The 12,679-nt window shown below is 41.9% G+C and overlaps 2 protein-coding genes across 11 annotated transcripts in view; both read right to left on the reverse strand.

The window, feature by feature from the left end:
• Positions 1 to 4,908, reverse strand: part of LOC112226735 (protein MON2 homolog) — a 61,385-nt gene extending 56,477 nt beyond the window's left edge. For 7 of the 10 annotated variants that reach the window (XR_006079331.1, XM_024391717.2, XM_024391629.2 and 4 more), the window contains exon 1: positions 4,436 to 4,908. Coding sequence is in view for 9 of the 10 variants with exons in the window: in XM_024391717.2 (XP_024247485.1) it covers positions 4,436 to 4,543 (108 nt within the window). In the remaining variant the exon portion in view is untranslated. The remainder of the gene's footprint in view (positions 1 to 4,435) is intronic. The other 3 variants (XM_024391958.2, XM_024391880.2, XM_024391798.2) reach the window with 1 other exon arrangement.
• Positions 4,909 to 7,964: 3,056 nt separating this feature from the next.
• The window catches only part of LOC112227167 (sodium- and chloride-dependent GABA transporter 2-like), a 50,111-nt gene continuing 45,396 nt past the window's right edge, over positions 7,965 to 12,679 (reverse strand). Inside the window, exons 11-15 of the mRNA XM_042301277.1 lie at positions 12,046 to 12,183; positions 11,408 to 11,510; positions 11,008 to 11,108; positions 10,570 to 10,740; positions 7,965 to 10,403 (exon numbers count right to left, since the gene is read on the reverse strand). Of these exons, the coding sequence (XP_042157211.1) occupies positions 10,239 to 10,403; positions 10,570 to 10,740; positions 11,008 to 11,108; positions 11,408 to 11,510; positions 12,046 to 12,183 (678 nt within the window). The 3' untranslated portion in view covers positions 7,965 to 10,238. The remainder of the gene's footprint in view (positions 10,404 to 10,569; positions 10,741 to 11,007; positions 11,109 to 11,407; positions 11,511 to 12,045; positions 12,184 to 12,679) is intronic.

The raw sequence follows: 12,679 nt of genomic DNA on the forward strand, positions 1-12,679 counted from the left end.
ATAAAAATAAAAAAACATTACACTCAAATGGCTCTCCTGTGAGATAGTGAAGGGCGACATACACCTAGTTTCCTGAAACGAGTCACATATAATCAAGCAAATAGGTAAGTAACAAAACAGGTCTGGTGTGTTTAGGCAAAGTGACATTGTGTAAACAAGTGTCTACATTTGGCTTACCAGAGGACTAGGTAAATGCTTGTAGCAATGCTTCAGGAATTTGTACTGTAAAACACAAAGCACGAACATAACCTCCTCCACAGTATTGTTCTCATGCTAAGCCAATTGATGCAATGAATGCAAGGTGTAGTCCAAGCACCTGTGGTAAAATGGACAGTCAGTACTCAGCATGTAAACTAGATGCAATAAAAGAAAAAAGAGCATAATTCCAATTTCTACTGAAAAACTGCATCAGCTTAACCTTGGACAGTTTGTGAGATCTGGAAATTGGAGCAGCTTATCTCTAGCTAGTACAGAGAGGAATGCTAGATAGCAGTATTCTCAGTTTGAAAGGCAAATCTTTCATCCCATATGGAAAATATTTAGCTAGATGAAGTAGACCAGGCATCATAGTTGTTTTCACATATAGTCCTCTTAAAAGAACCAATCTCTGTCCTTTTTCTATTCACACTAACCTTACTTTTGAATAAGGACTCAACTCATTTGCCAGTTCACTTCACCTATTTTCTGGTCCGAGTCCTCTTTGCATTCACATTGCTCTTTAGAAAAAGGAACCAGGATATTTTTCTCACATTACCTCAAATACTCTTGGTTTTTACAAAGTGCAGGGCAAGACATTTGATCAGAACGTATCGGACAGCTAAATATACCTACTCACATTTTGGAAGCTAATACATTGCATGTAGTTCAAATATGACCTAATAATTATAATCAGAAGACAATATTAACAACATACATAGCAGAGGGATACTGCAGATTAAATAATGCTGTAACTGAAAATTGTACACCCAATGTAAGCTACTGCCTAAGAACTAGCATTGATTTTGTACCCTTAGTTGCAATTCCAACCACATATGGTGTGTCCTCACACTATTCAAACCCCACAAACGATAAACAGCTTATGAACCTCTCTTAGCTTAAAGATCACATATTGCAAACAAATAATCTGAACATTGTGTCAGTAGGCTAAAAACACATACTACAAAAGGTATGCTCGTCAAACATCCCATTCTAAAATCATGGACATTAATATGGAGTTGGTTCCCCTTTGCTCCTCCACTTTTGGGTGTTCCACTATATGTTGGAACAATGCTGTGGGGACTTGCTTCCATTCAGCCACGAGCATTAGTGAGATCGGGCATTGATGTTGGCCGATTAGGACTGGCTCGCAGTCGGCGTTCCAATTCATCCCAAAGGTGTTCAGTGGGGTTGAGGTCAGGGCTCTGTGCAGGCCAGTCAAGTTCTTCCACACTGATCACAAAAAAACATTTCTGTATGGACCTCGCTTTGTGCACAGGGGCAGTGTCATGCTGAAAGAGGAAAGGGCCTTTCCCAAACTGTTGCCACAAAGTTGGTAGCACAGAATTGTCTAGAATGTCACTGTATGCTGCAGCGTTAAGATTTCCCTTCATTGGAACCATGAAAAACAGCCCCAGACCATTATTCCTCCTCCACCAAACTTTACAGTTAGCACAATGCAGTCAGGCAGGTAACGTTCTCCTGGCATCCTCCAAACCCAGATTTGTCAGTCGGACTGCCAGATGGTGAAGCATGATTCCTCACTCCAGAGAACGCGTTTCCACTGCTCCAGAGTCCAATGGCGGTTTACACAACTCCAGCCGATTCTTGGCATTGTGCATGGTGTTCTTAGGCTTGTGTGTCGATGCTCAGCCATTGAAACCAGAGGCTGTTTGGAACTTGGCAGTGAGTGTTGCAACCGAGGACGGACAATTTTTACGCGCCACAGCACTCTGCGGTCAAGTTCTGTGAGGTTGTGTGGCCTACCACTTCGTGGGTGAGCTGTTGTTGCTCCTAGATGTTTCCACTTCACAATAACAGCACTTACAGTTGACCGGGGCAGCTCTAGCAGGGCAGAAATTAGACGAACTGACTTGTTGGAAAGGTGGCACCCTATGAGGGTGTGACATTGAAAGTCACTGATCTCTTCAGTAAGGCAATTCTACTGCCATTGTTTGTCTATGGAGATTGCATGGCCGTGTGCTCAATTTTATACATCTGTCAGCAACGGGTGTGGCTGAAACAGCCGAATCCACTAATTTGAAGGGTGTCGACATACTTTTTGTGTGTGTGTGTGTGTGTGTGTGTGTGTGTGTGTGTGTGTGTGTGTGTGTATGTATGTATGTATGTATGTATATATATATATATATAAACATTGGTAGCACACATAACCCAGCAGCACATTGGTGCCATGAAAGAGAGATGTTGATGTCCAGGTTCGTGGATTAAAAAAAAACGTGCCTTTTTTGGATATTGATTAGCAATTGTCAAGGATCCCAAAAATGTCATATATGACCTGGACATCAACATCTCTCTTTCATGGCACCAATGTGCTGGGTTATGGCAGGGGCAATTGTGTTGCAGTAGTCTAGTGTGTGGTGTGGGACTAATGATAAGCCAACCTGGGGAGCTTTGTGTTCACATCCCCTAAAAAAAAGTGAACCAGACCAGGCAATTCAAGCCAAGCAAACTGAACTTAGACCACCTCTTGAGATGATCTCAGTTCGGTTAGCTTCGGGGGCTCCTTTGAGGGGTCTGAGTTCCTTTGGATGTTCACACTGCACGAAAAATTAAGCGAACCGCACAGAGTTCACAAATTGTCAGCAGATTAACCCGGAAAATAAACATTCTGCCATTAATCACAACACTTGGGATGTAGCATTTCTGACCAATGCAGTGGCAACACTAACCATCTTCATTTTGAAAATAATTTAAGCTCAAAATTGTGAAAAAGCTGATTCTGACATGCACACAAAACAATGGACGTCCCATCATAGAATGTAAAGTGAGTATTTGACAACTGGCTACTGTTTACACCTAGACCTTGGAAAAGCATCCCAAAATCTTTGGCTTAGTTATAAAAATCTTTGGCATCCAATCCATGTAGCCAGCAGATCCAACCCGCTTGCTTATAGCTGCACTAGGGTCTTACAGCATTCCTGTGTATATGAAGACACTGCGAAGCCGGTGCGAGATATGGCTCAGAAAACGTACCTCAATCCAGGGATGAAAATGCGTTGTACTCAAATTTGTCCATTATCCCAAATGAAGTGTTAAACCGAGAAGATTGAACAAGTGCTAGTTTAAATAAACTGCTGTTTTCATCCTCATGCTAGCTAGCAGTAGGAACAGCAGCTGTTATGGAATGCATGTATGGTTGAACAACAAAGAAGCTGATTGGCTGACACTGCCATTCCAAAATGGCTGCTGTTACCTAGTATGAGGATGAAAAAGCCAGTTTTCCAGAAAACTAGTAGTCTTTTAATCTTCTTGATGTAACAGTTGGAATAATGGGACGATTCGGAGTACAACGCATTTCCCATCCCTGGATTGAGGTACATTTTCCAAGCCATAGCTTGTGCAGGCTCGGTGGATGTCTTCATATACACAGGAATGCTGTCTGACCCTAGTGCAGATGTAAGCAAGTGGGACGGATCTGCTGGCTAGCATCCATGCAGCCTTCACAACTGGGTATCACCCTATTATTTCTGATGGTAAAACCTTAACAATAACCCTTACCTAATCCAACCAGTTTTAAATGTCTACTTCAATTAAGTGAGGTCAGATTGAAACGTCACAAGGATCAATATAGACTTCCTATTTCTAATACATGTCGCGAGCGCTCACATCACAACATCAGCAGTTGCATTGAAATGTATAATCAGTGGTTTTTATTTTATTTTTATTTAACCAGGTAGGCAAGTTGAGAACAAGTTCTCATTTACAATTGCGACCTGGCCAAGATAAAGCAAAGCAGTTCGACAGATACAACGACACAGAGTTACACATGGAGTAAAACAAACATACAGTCAATAATACAGTATAAACAAGTCTATATACAATGTGAGCAAATGAGGTGAGAAGGGAGGTAAAGGCAAAAAAGGCCATGGTGGCAAAGTAAATATAATATAGCAAGTAAAACACTGGAATGGTAGTTTTGCAATGGAAGAATGTGCAAAGTAGAAATAAAAATAATGGGGTGCAAAGGAGCAAAATAAATATATAAATTAAAATGAAATACAGTTGGGAAAGAGGTAGTTGTTTGGGCTAAATTATAGGTGGGCTATGTACAGGTGCAGTAATCTGTGAGCTGCTCTGACAGTTGGTGTTTAAAGCTAGTGAGGGAGATAAGTGTATAATCAGTGGTGAGGTGGCAAACATCACATAACATACAGTAGAGTGAAACTGAGCGAAAGCAAGAGAGGAATTGCTAGCTATAACGTCAGACAGCCATAACTACCTCTTTGACTGGGGGGAATTTCTTCTTGCATTCCATTGACAGGGACCGCAGATCCGTCTGCATGTTCTCGAGTAATTTCTTCACCGCTTCGGGGCTACTAGTCGACATTTTGGATTATGTATTCGATCCAAATATCAAATCTTGAAATAATAATGAATGCAATCGTAAGATACTGGTTCCCGGCCTACTTATTCAGCCCCTTTGAAAACGAAAAACGGTATGGACCTCAGCAAGCGTCCACAGCAAGCGTCCACAAGTCAATATTCCAGTTTTCTACTTTGCCCATACAGAATGGAAGGGATGACACGGGCATAAACTTGTCCACAACAAAAACGCCTATACGGTGGTGTCATAGATTATCATCACTAGCACAATTCTAGTGACATTTATATGGTTAATATTTCTCAGTTTCACCCGTAGTTCTTACGGCTCCAGTAAGCACCGTTTCAATCCCACAATGCTTTGGTAGACATTGGGGAAAATCTCAATTGTTTTCTCCTTGCGCCTCTCTCCTCGCTCATCTTCTACTTCTCAAAACCCATTGGAGAAGAAGGTCAGAGGGGCGGGACCTCTGGCTTTCTCATCCAATGGCTTTTGAGTAGCAGAGGAGTAGCGAGGACGTGAGCATGACTTTTGAGACCATCCCATTGACACGTCACTTGCACTAAGGTAAACATGACCGGATTCCAGCAGAATAATTCCAGCGTCCTCTAGTGGAGTAATACAAACAAATGAATGTAGTATTTTGTAAGGCAATGTACAGGTAACTGCCAAAATAAATGAGGGATCAATGAAAAATACAAAGTATATTGAAAGCAGGTGCTTCCACACAGGTGTGGCTCCTAAGTTAATTACATAATTAACACCTCATCATGCCACAGACGACTCAATCTCAATCACACTGCACACTGCCTTCACCCATCTGGACAAGAGGAAAACCTATGTAAGAATGCTGTTCATTGACTACAGCTCAGCATTTAACACCATAGTACCCTCCAAACTCGTCATTAAGCTCGAGACCATGGGTCTCGATCCCGCCCTGTACAACTGGGTCCTGGACTTCCTGACGGGCCGCCCCTCGTGGTGAGGATAGGTAACAACATCTCCACCCCGCTGATCCTCAACACTGGTGCCCCACATGGGTGCGTTCTCAGCCCCCTCCTGTTCTCCCTGTTCACCCATGACTGCGTGGCCATGCACACCTCCAACTCAATCATCAAGTTTGCAGACAACACTACAGTGGTAGGCTTGATTATCAACAACGATGAGACGGCCTACAGGGAGGAGGTGAGGGCCCTCGGAGTGTGGTGTCAGGAAAATAACCTCACACTCAATGTCAACAAAACAAAGGAGATGATCGTGGACTTCGGGAAACAGCAGAAGGTGCAGCCCCCTATCCACATCGACGGGACAGTAGTGGAGAAGATGGAGAGTTTTAAGTTCCTCGGCGTACACATCACGGACAAACTGAAATGGTCCACCCACACAGACAGCGTGGTGAAGAAGGCACAGCAGCGCCTCTTCAACCTTAGGAGGCTGAAGAAATTCAGCTTGTCACCATAAACACTCACAAACTTTTACAGATGCACAATCAAGAGCATCCTGTTGTGTTGTATCACCGCCTGGTACGGCAACTGCTCCGCCCACAACCGTAAGGCTCTCCAGAGGGTAGTGAGGTCTGCACAACGCATCACCAGGGGCAAATTACCTGCCCTCCAGGACACCTACACCACCCGATGTCACAGGAAGGCCATAACTATCATCAAGGACAACAAACTGACCTTGCCTTCTGGATGATACTGCCTGTTCACCCCGTTATCATCCAGAAGGCGAGGTCAGTAAAGGTGCATCAAAGCTGGGACCGAGAGACTGAATAACAGCTTCTATCTCAAGGTCATCAGACTGTTAAACAGCCATCACTAACATTGAGTGGCTGCTGCCAACATACTGACTCATCTCTAGCCACTTTAATAAGGGAAAAATGTATGGAATAAATGTATCACTAGCCATTTAAACAATGCCACTTTATATAAGGTTTACATAACCTACATTACTCATCTCATATGTATATACTGTATCTTATACCATCTACTGCATCTTGCCAATGCTGTTCGGCCATCGCTCATTCAAATATTTTTATGTACATATTCTTATTCATTCCTTTACACTTGTGTGTATAAGGTAGTTGTTGTGAAATTGTTAGGTTATATCACTTGTTAGATATTACTGCATGGACAGAACTAGAAGCACAAGCATTTTGCTGCACTCGCATTAACATCTGCTAACCATGTGTATGTGACAAATAAAATGTGATTTGATTTGATTTGCTTAATGTCATGTATAAAAATGCCCAGTTGCTCATTATTGTGGGTACCATGGTTAGAAGAAGAGAACTCAGTGATGTTGAAAGAGGGGTCTCAAAGGAGCATAGGGTTGAAAGGGGGTTGGTCTCTCTCTCAATTCAATGTAAGGGCTTTATCTCTCTCTCTCTCTCTCTCTCTCTCTCTCACCAGATCTCAACCCCATTGAAACTTATAGGAGATTATGGAGCGGCACCTGAGACAGTGCTTTGACAATCATCAACCAAACACCAAATTATGGAGTATTTCTCATGGAAGAATGACGTTGCATCCCTCCAATAGAGCTTGTAGAAACTTGTAGAATCTATGCCAAGGTACATTGAAGCTGTTCTGGCAGTTCGCGGTGGCCCAACGCCACATTAAGACACTTTATGTTGGTGTTTCCTTTATTTTGGCAGTGCTCAATAGTAAACATGTTTTAAGATTTCTGTAGAGGAAAAATGAAAGGCCTACAGCACACACACATGGCTTGAAATAACTCATGTCTTTGATAATACTCTGCTTCCATCTGCTGGCCATCAGGATACATACAGCCTCTCTCTCTCTCTCTCTCTCTCTCTCTCTCTCTCTCTCTCTCTCTCTCATGGAACAGTCTTCAAAAATCTTGGTGGAAAAGAATGAAAGTATGACACAATGTTTTTAAACTTTTAATATAAATGTTTTTATTTTACAATGTCAGTTGTAATGATACATGTGAACGGTGTTCAGCTTTGCACTTCACTGGACATGTCATTGGCAATACTGACGAACACATACTGGAAGTGTAAGAGCTTATACTTCACTGGACACGTCATTGGCAATACTGACGAACACATACTGGAAGTGTAAGAGCTTATACTTCACTGGACACGTCATTGGCAATACTGACGAACACATACTGGAAGTGTAAGAGCTTATACTTCACTGGACATGTCATTGGCAATACTGACGAACACATACTGGAAGTGTAAGAGCTTATACTTCACTGGACATGTCACTGGACATGGCAATACTGACGAACACATACTGGAAGTGTAAGAGCTTATACTTCACTGGACATGTCATTGGCAATACTGACGAACACATACTGGAAGTGTAAGAGCTTATACTTCACTGGACATGTCATTGGCAATACTGACGAACACATACTGGAAGTGTAAGAGCTTATACTTCACTGGACATGTCATTGGCAATACTGACGAACACATACTGGAAGTGTAAGAGCTTATACTTCACTGGACATGTCATTGGCAATACTGACGAACACATACTGGAAGTGGAAGAGCTTATACTTTTCAAAGTTGTTATTGTATGATATGGCAAAGTAGATGATGATATAATTAATTAATGAATAGGCCACAATATAAGCAAATAACAGACTTTCCGAGACATTTCATATTTCCAAGGTAAAAGGTATGAAACTCAAGTTCAGTATTACCGGAAAACTCTTTCACTCCAGCTTCTCACTTCTAAGCTGCTCGCTATGATGGTATACTGTAGTGTACTGTACAATGATTTCAAATGCCAAAATTATGTACAACAAAAATATATTTAACACAATCCATACTTTCACTAGTTTTTAAACTATGTTTGTCATGTGCTTTATCACATTTTGGACTTGGTATACAGTTTAGAAATATATATATATATATATATATATATATATATATATATATATATATATACGATTGTATACAGTATATTTTTAAATCAAGCCAAGGATGAGAGCAATGCAAATATCCTGGTTTTACAATTCAAAGTACTTAAAAAACCTAACATAGGACTACCCTCTGGGCAAAACAAATAGTTGAATCAACGTTGTTTCCACATCATTTCAACCCCCAAAATGTATGTGATGTTAAATCAATGAGGAGAATTTATTGGATTTGCAAAAAATTATCAACGTAGGGGCATTTTGTCTTTTTGTCACCCAACTTTGAACCTAAATCCATTGACATGTTGAAAATTGTTGTTGATTTCATGTTGAATTCACGTTAGTTGACAACTCAACAAAATGTAAATCAAAACTAGACGTTGAACTGACGTCTGTGCCCAGTGGGTATGATTAAAATGCTAATACGCAATGATTTGATTTGATTTGATTTGATTATATGTACAAGTAAGCTTTTGAATCAAAGCAATACATTTACAGTACGTCTGACTTAATCCTAAACTCAAACAACAACCTTAGGCTAGCAAAGCCTATTCAGTCTGTTTTCTACAGGTTTATTTTACTCCTGCTATGTTAGGTTACTATAATAGATAGACACAGACACTTGGGCTTCAAATGTATTTTTGATGCAATTCTTCTGACATAAATCTGGAAATTAAACTGTATAGGTTGTGTGTAACATATTGGCACATGCCAATATATTAATCTAAAATCATAGTATTCGGAGGCAAAAAAAAGTATACATTGAATTCTTGTTCAACTCTGCATTGCTTATTGTAACCACAATGACATGGTGCTTTTAGTTGGCATGCGGTTATCGCATTCCTTTATTTTTTCCTTTATTTGTCATCTAAAAATGTTGTCAGCGAAGGTTTAGCATCCCGGGGTAAATTAACTAACATATGGATTAGATTGATGTATTTACTATATCAACTGATATGACTGTAGCAGGTTCAACATAATGCACTAAAATAATACCTCATCACAGTGTCTCTCACAGCTGAATAGAAATCAGGAGCGACCCTACATGAGAACGTGGTAGAGGGAGGACAGACGGAGGGATTATGTTGTAAAGCACTGTTACGATGTGCTGTATGAGGCAGTCCTTTCAACTAAGTCCTGAAATAAACATCACAATGTAACTGGACTGTATTCAACTGAAACTCTACGACTGTGCTTGGAAGGAAACATTTCATTCCGCCAGAAGCTAGAACTAACTGAAAACAACTTGAAGTAGTATTCGTACAACATGTGCCGAGCTGAACATCAGAGATGTCCATGGAAAAAAGGAAAACAAAAAACACATCCTTAGAAAGCAGATGTGATCATCAGACAAACATTCTCAAGTCTCAACCACAATGGACATATAACAAATCACTGAATCACACCATTTCAATGTCTGCTACACTTCGTCATTGGCGAACTAAATCAGCACAACCCAGCTAGAGTTCCTGGTTGTTCAGGCAACAGTGTGAGGCAGAAGTGACGAGCAACTGTCCCGTGGATGGAAGTGTAGATGGAAGAGCCAGTAGCATTGAGTGTGTGAACATCAGTACATACACGATTTAACAACAGCACCTGAAACAGTAGTCTATATTGTCTCTGAGAGACCATGTAGGAGAGAAAGAGCCAGGGCACAGCAGCACCAGTTTCTCTGCATCTGTGCTCATTTAGCCGCAGTTGTGCAGTTATGAGGTATCGTTGAGGAGAGGTTTGGGACGGGCCCAAGGCAGATGCCATGTCGAGGGGAGGGACATGGGACCTCACAAGGCCTGGGTACACGTTCCCAGCTCTAGCAGTTGGACTCCTTCTCGTTGACGGGGAAGTAGCCTTCCTTGGTGGGAGGGTGTCTCTGACGGAGGGTGTCCCCATCAGCAGCAAAGATGGCCAGCAGCTTCTCTTGTTCCTTCTTGGTTTTGGGTAAGTCAGTGGACGGTGTGGTCAGGATTATAAAGCGCTACAGAACAACAGAGGAAATAGACAAGACAAGATTGGTTTGTTGTATTGGTTTGTATATATTTCTAAGTTACAGTAGTTTAAGCCCAAAAAATTGACAATAGCAAACAGAGAAAAAAGTTGGTGGGGGTAAGGAGTGAAAACAGTGGGTGGTGTGTGGGACTTACCTCCTTCAGGGTACCTTCCACAGAACACATTTTGATGACCACCCAGAGGGGGACACAGAGCATGGAGGACAGGGCCAGGAGCCAGCCCAGGCCATAGCCCCACCAGGGGTACACATACTCATTGTTGTACTTCAGAGGGGTGTACTTGATCAGGGAGAAGGCAAAAGTACCCTGCGGAGGTAAATAGTCCATCAGCTCTGTCTTCTAGACAGTCACTGTTTGCTACGTCCTAGGTTTATTCAATGTTTTTGTGCATTTATTTAAAAATAACAATAGTGACTTGCTTTCATTTGAGATCTTACCACTTTCTAAAAAATCTTAGTAAATTTGATGAGCCTTGCTGTGCAATGGTAGATGCTTTTTCAATAGTAACCACCAGAGGTCAATCCTCAGTCAAAAGACAGAACAGGGTTTTAGTTCAAAACTAAAAAGACTCACTAAGCAGGTAGCAGGAGTGAAGAACATCCAGCAGTATTTGATAATAGGCCCAGGGCGGTAGCCAATCATGTCCTCAATGTTGTCATAGAAACGGTCAGCACCTACAGGAACAGTGAGGCAAGGGACAGATACAAATGAGTACTGTGGGAATGTGTAAGGCATCTAACTGGTTGCTCAAAATAGTACTAATTCTCATCAAAAAAGTGTTCGAAATGGTCCAATAATATCACATTCAGTTAGTTGTTCCACTCCCAGATGCCCTTTCACTTCTACGGAGAGAAGACTACTGCTGGAGCCCAGAGGATGGATGAACAGTGCTTATGTCGTCAATTAAAATACCCCATTTGTCATGCTAATACCCCCCTCAACACATACCCACATAACTTGGCTAAACACTCACCATAAATCCAAGCAATGCAAACTGTCTCAAAGACAGCCACAAAGAGCAGGCACATCCCACTGGCAGCATAGTAGTCAAAGAGTTGGAAGACGTACATGCCTCCCTGGAGAGAAACATGTGTTACATTATGGCAGGGCAGCTAGGGACTCTCTCTCTGTTTTATCAAGGCCACACGTACAGCAACATGCAGATGCAAGAAAACATAAAGCTCTTTTTGGGGAACATTCATTCTGATTATGAAGTTTATCCTCCGTATTTGGTCTACGATGTATGTAACAATATACGTTATAGAGCATACATTAGAGAGGCTATACTTCATACACAGACTGAATGTTCCCAAAAAAGGAGCTAATTGTATTCCTGATGTCAGTATCTTATGGTCGAATGGCTCTTTTTTTAGCAAGTGTAGTAACTTTCAATACATGTGACCAGACACTCAAAGCCCTTAATGAAAGCCTTTGGGATTAAATTTTTGCTTATGAAGACAGGTGAAAGTTCCTGCCACTGTGCAGTTCTGAGAATTGATCATAGGTAATTGGGGTCAGAGCGGAGAGTTGGGGTCAGAGCCAGGGTCAGCCATTTTATCAGCTACCCTTGACCAATTGGGGTGCTAGGGGGCACTGTGGACAGTGGCATACCTCGGTCAGCATGATGAGACCCATGAGGAAGGAGAAGATGGCAACCGCCAGAATGAAGAGCTCTCTGCGGTTCTTACGACGGAACGTTTTAGGGTACATATCCACCATGGCCGTCACCAGACTCTCCACACACACAAACTGCAGGAGGGGAGAGGACAGAGGGGATGCTTTGTTACTGATAAAGAAAAACACCATTGTGGACATTGTTAGGGGCAGAGTTTGAACGCATTGTGTGTGTGTGTGTGTGTGTGTGTGTGTGTGTGTGTGTGTGTGTGTGTGTGTGTGTGTGTGTGTGTGTGTGTGTGTGTGTGTGTGTGTGTGTGTGTGACAAATGGTTTGATGAAGAATGCAAAAACCTAAGAAAGAAATTACATTTGAGTCATTTAGCAGACACTCTTATCCAGAGCAACTTACAGTAGTTTCATACTGGTCCCCCGTGGGAAGCAAACTCACAACACTGGCATAACAAGCGCCATGCTCTACTAACTGAGCAACACAGATTATGAGTGAGAGGAGACAGAGAGTGGAGAGACAGACAGACCGAGGCAGGGAGAGGGAGAGAGACAGAGAGCGAGACAGAGAGCGAGACAGACAGACAGACAGACAGACAGACAGACAGACAGACAGACAGACA

This window comes from Oncorhynchus tshawytscha, linkage group LG01, assembly GCF_018296145.1.
Source record: "Oncorhynchus tshawytscha isolate Ot180627B linkage group LG01, Otsh_v2.0, whole genome shotgun sequence".
Taxonomy (NCBI): domain Eukaryota; kingdom Metazoa; phylum Chordata; class Actinopteri; order Salmoniformes; family Salmonidae; genus Oncorhynchus; species Oncorhynchus tshawytscha.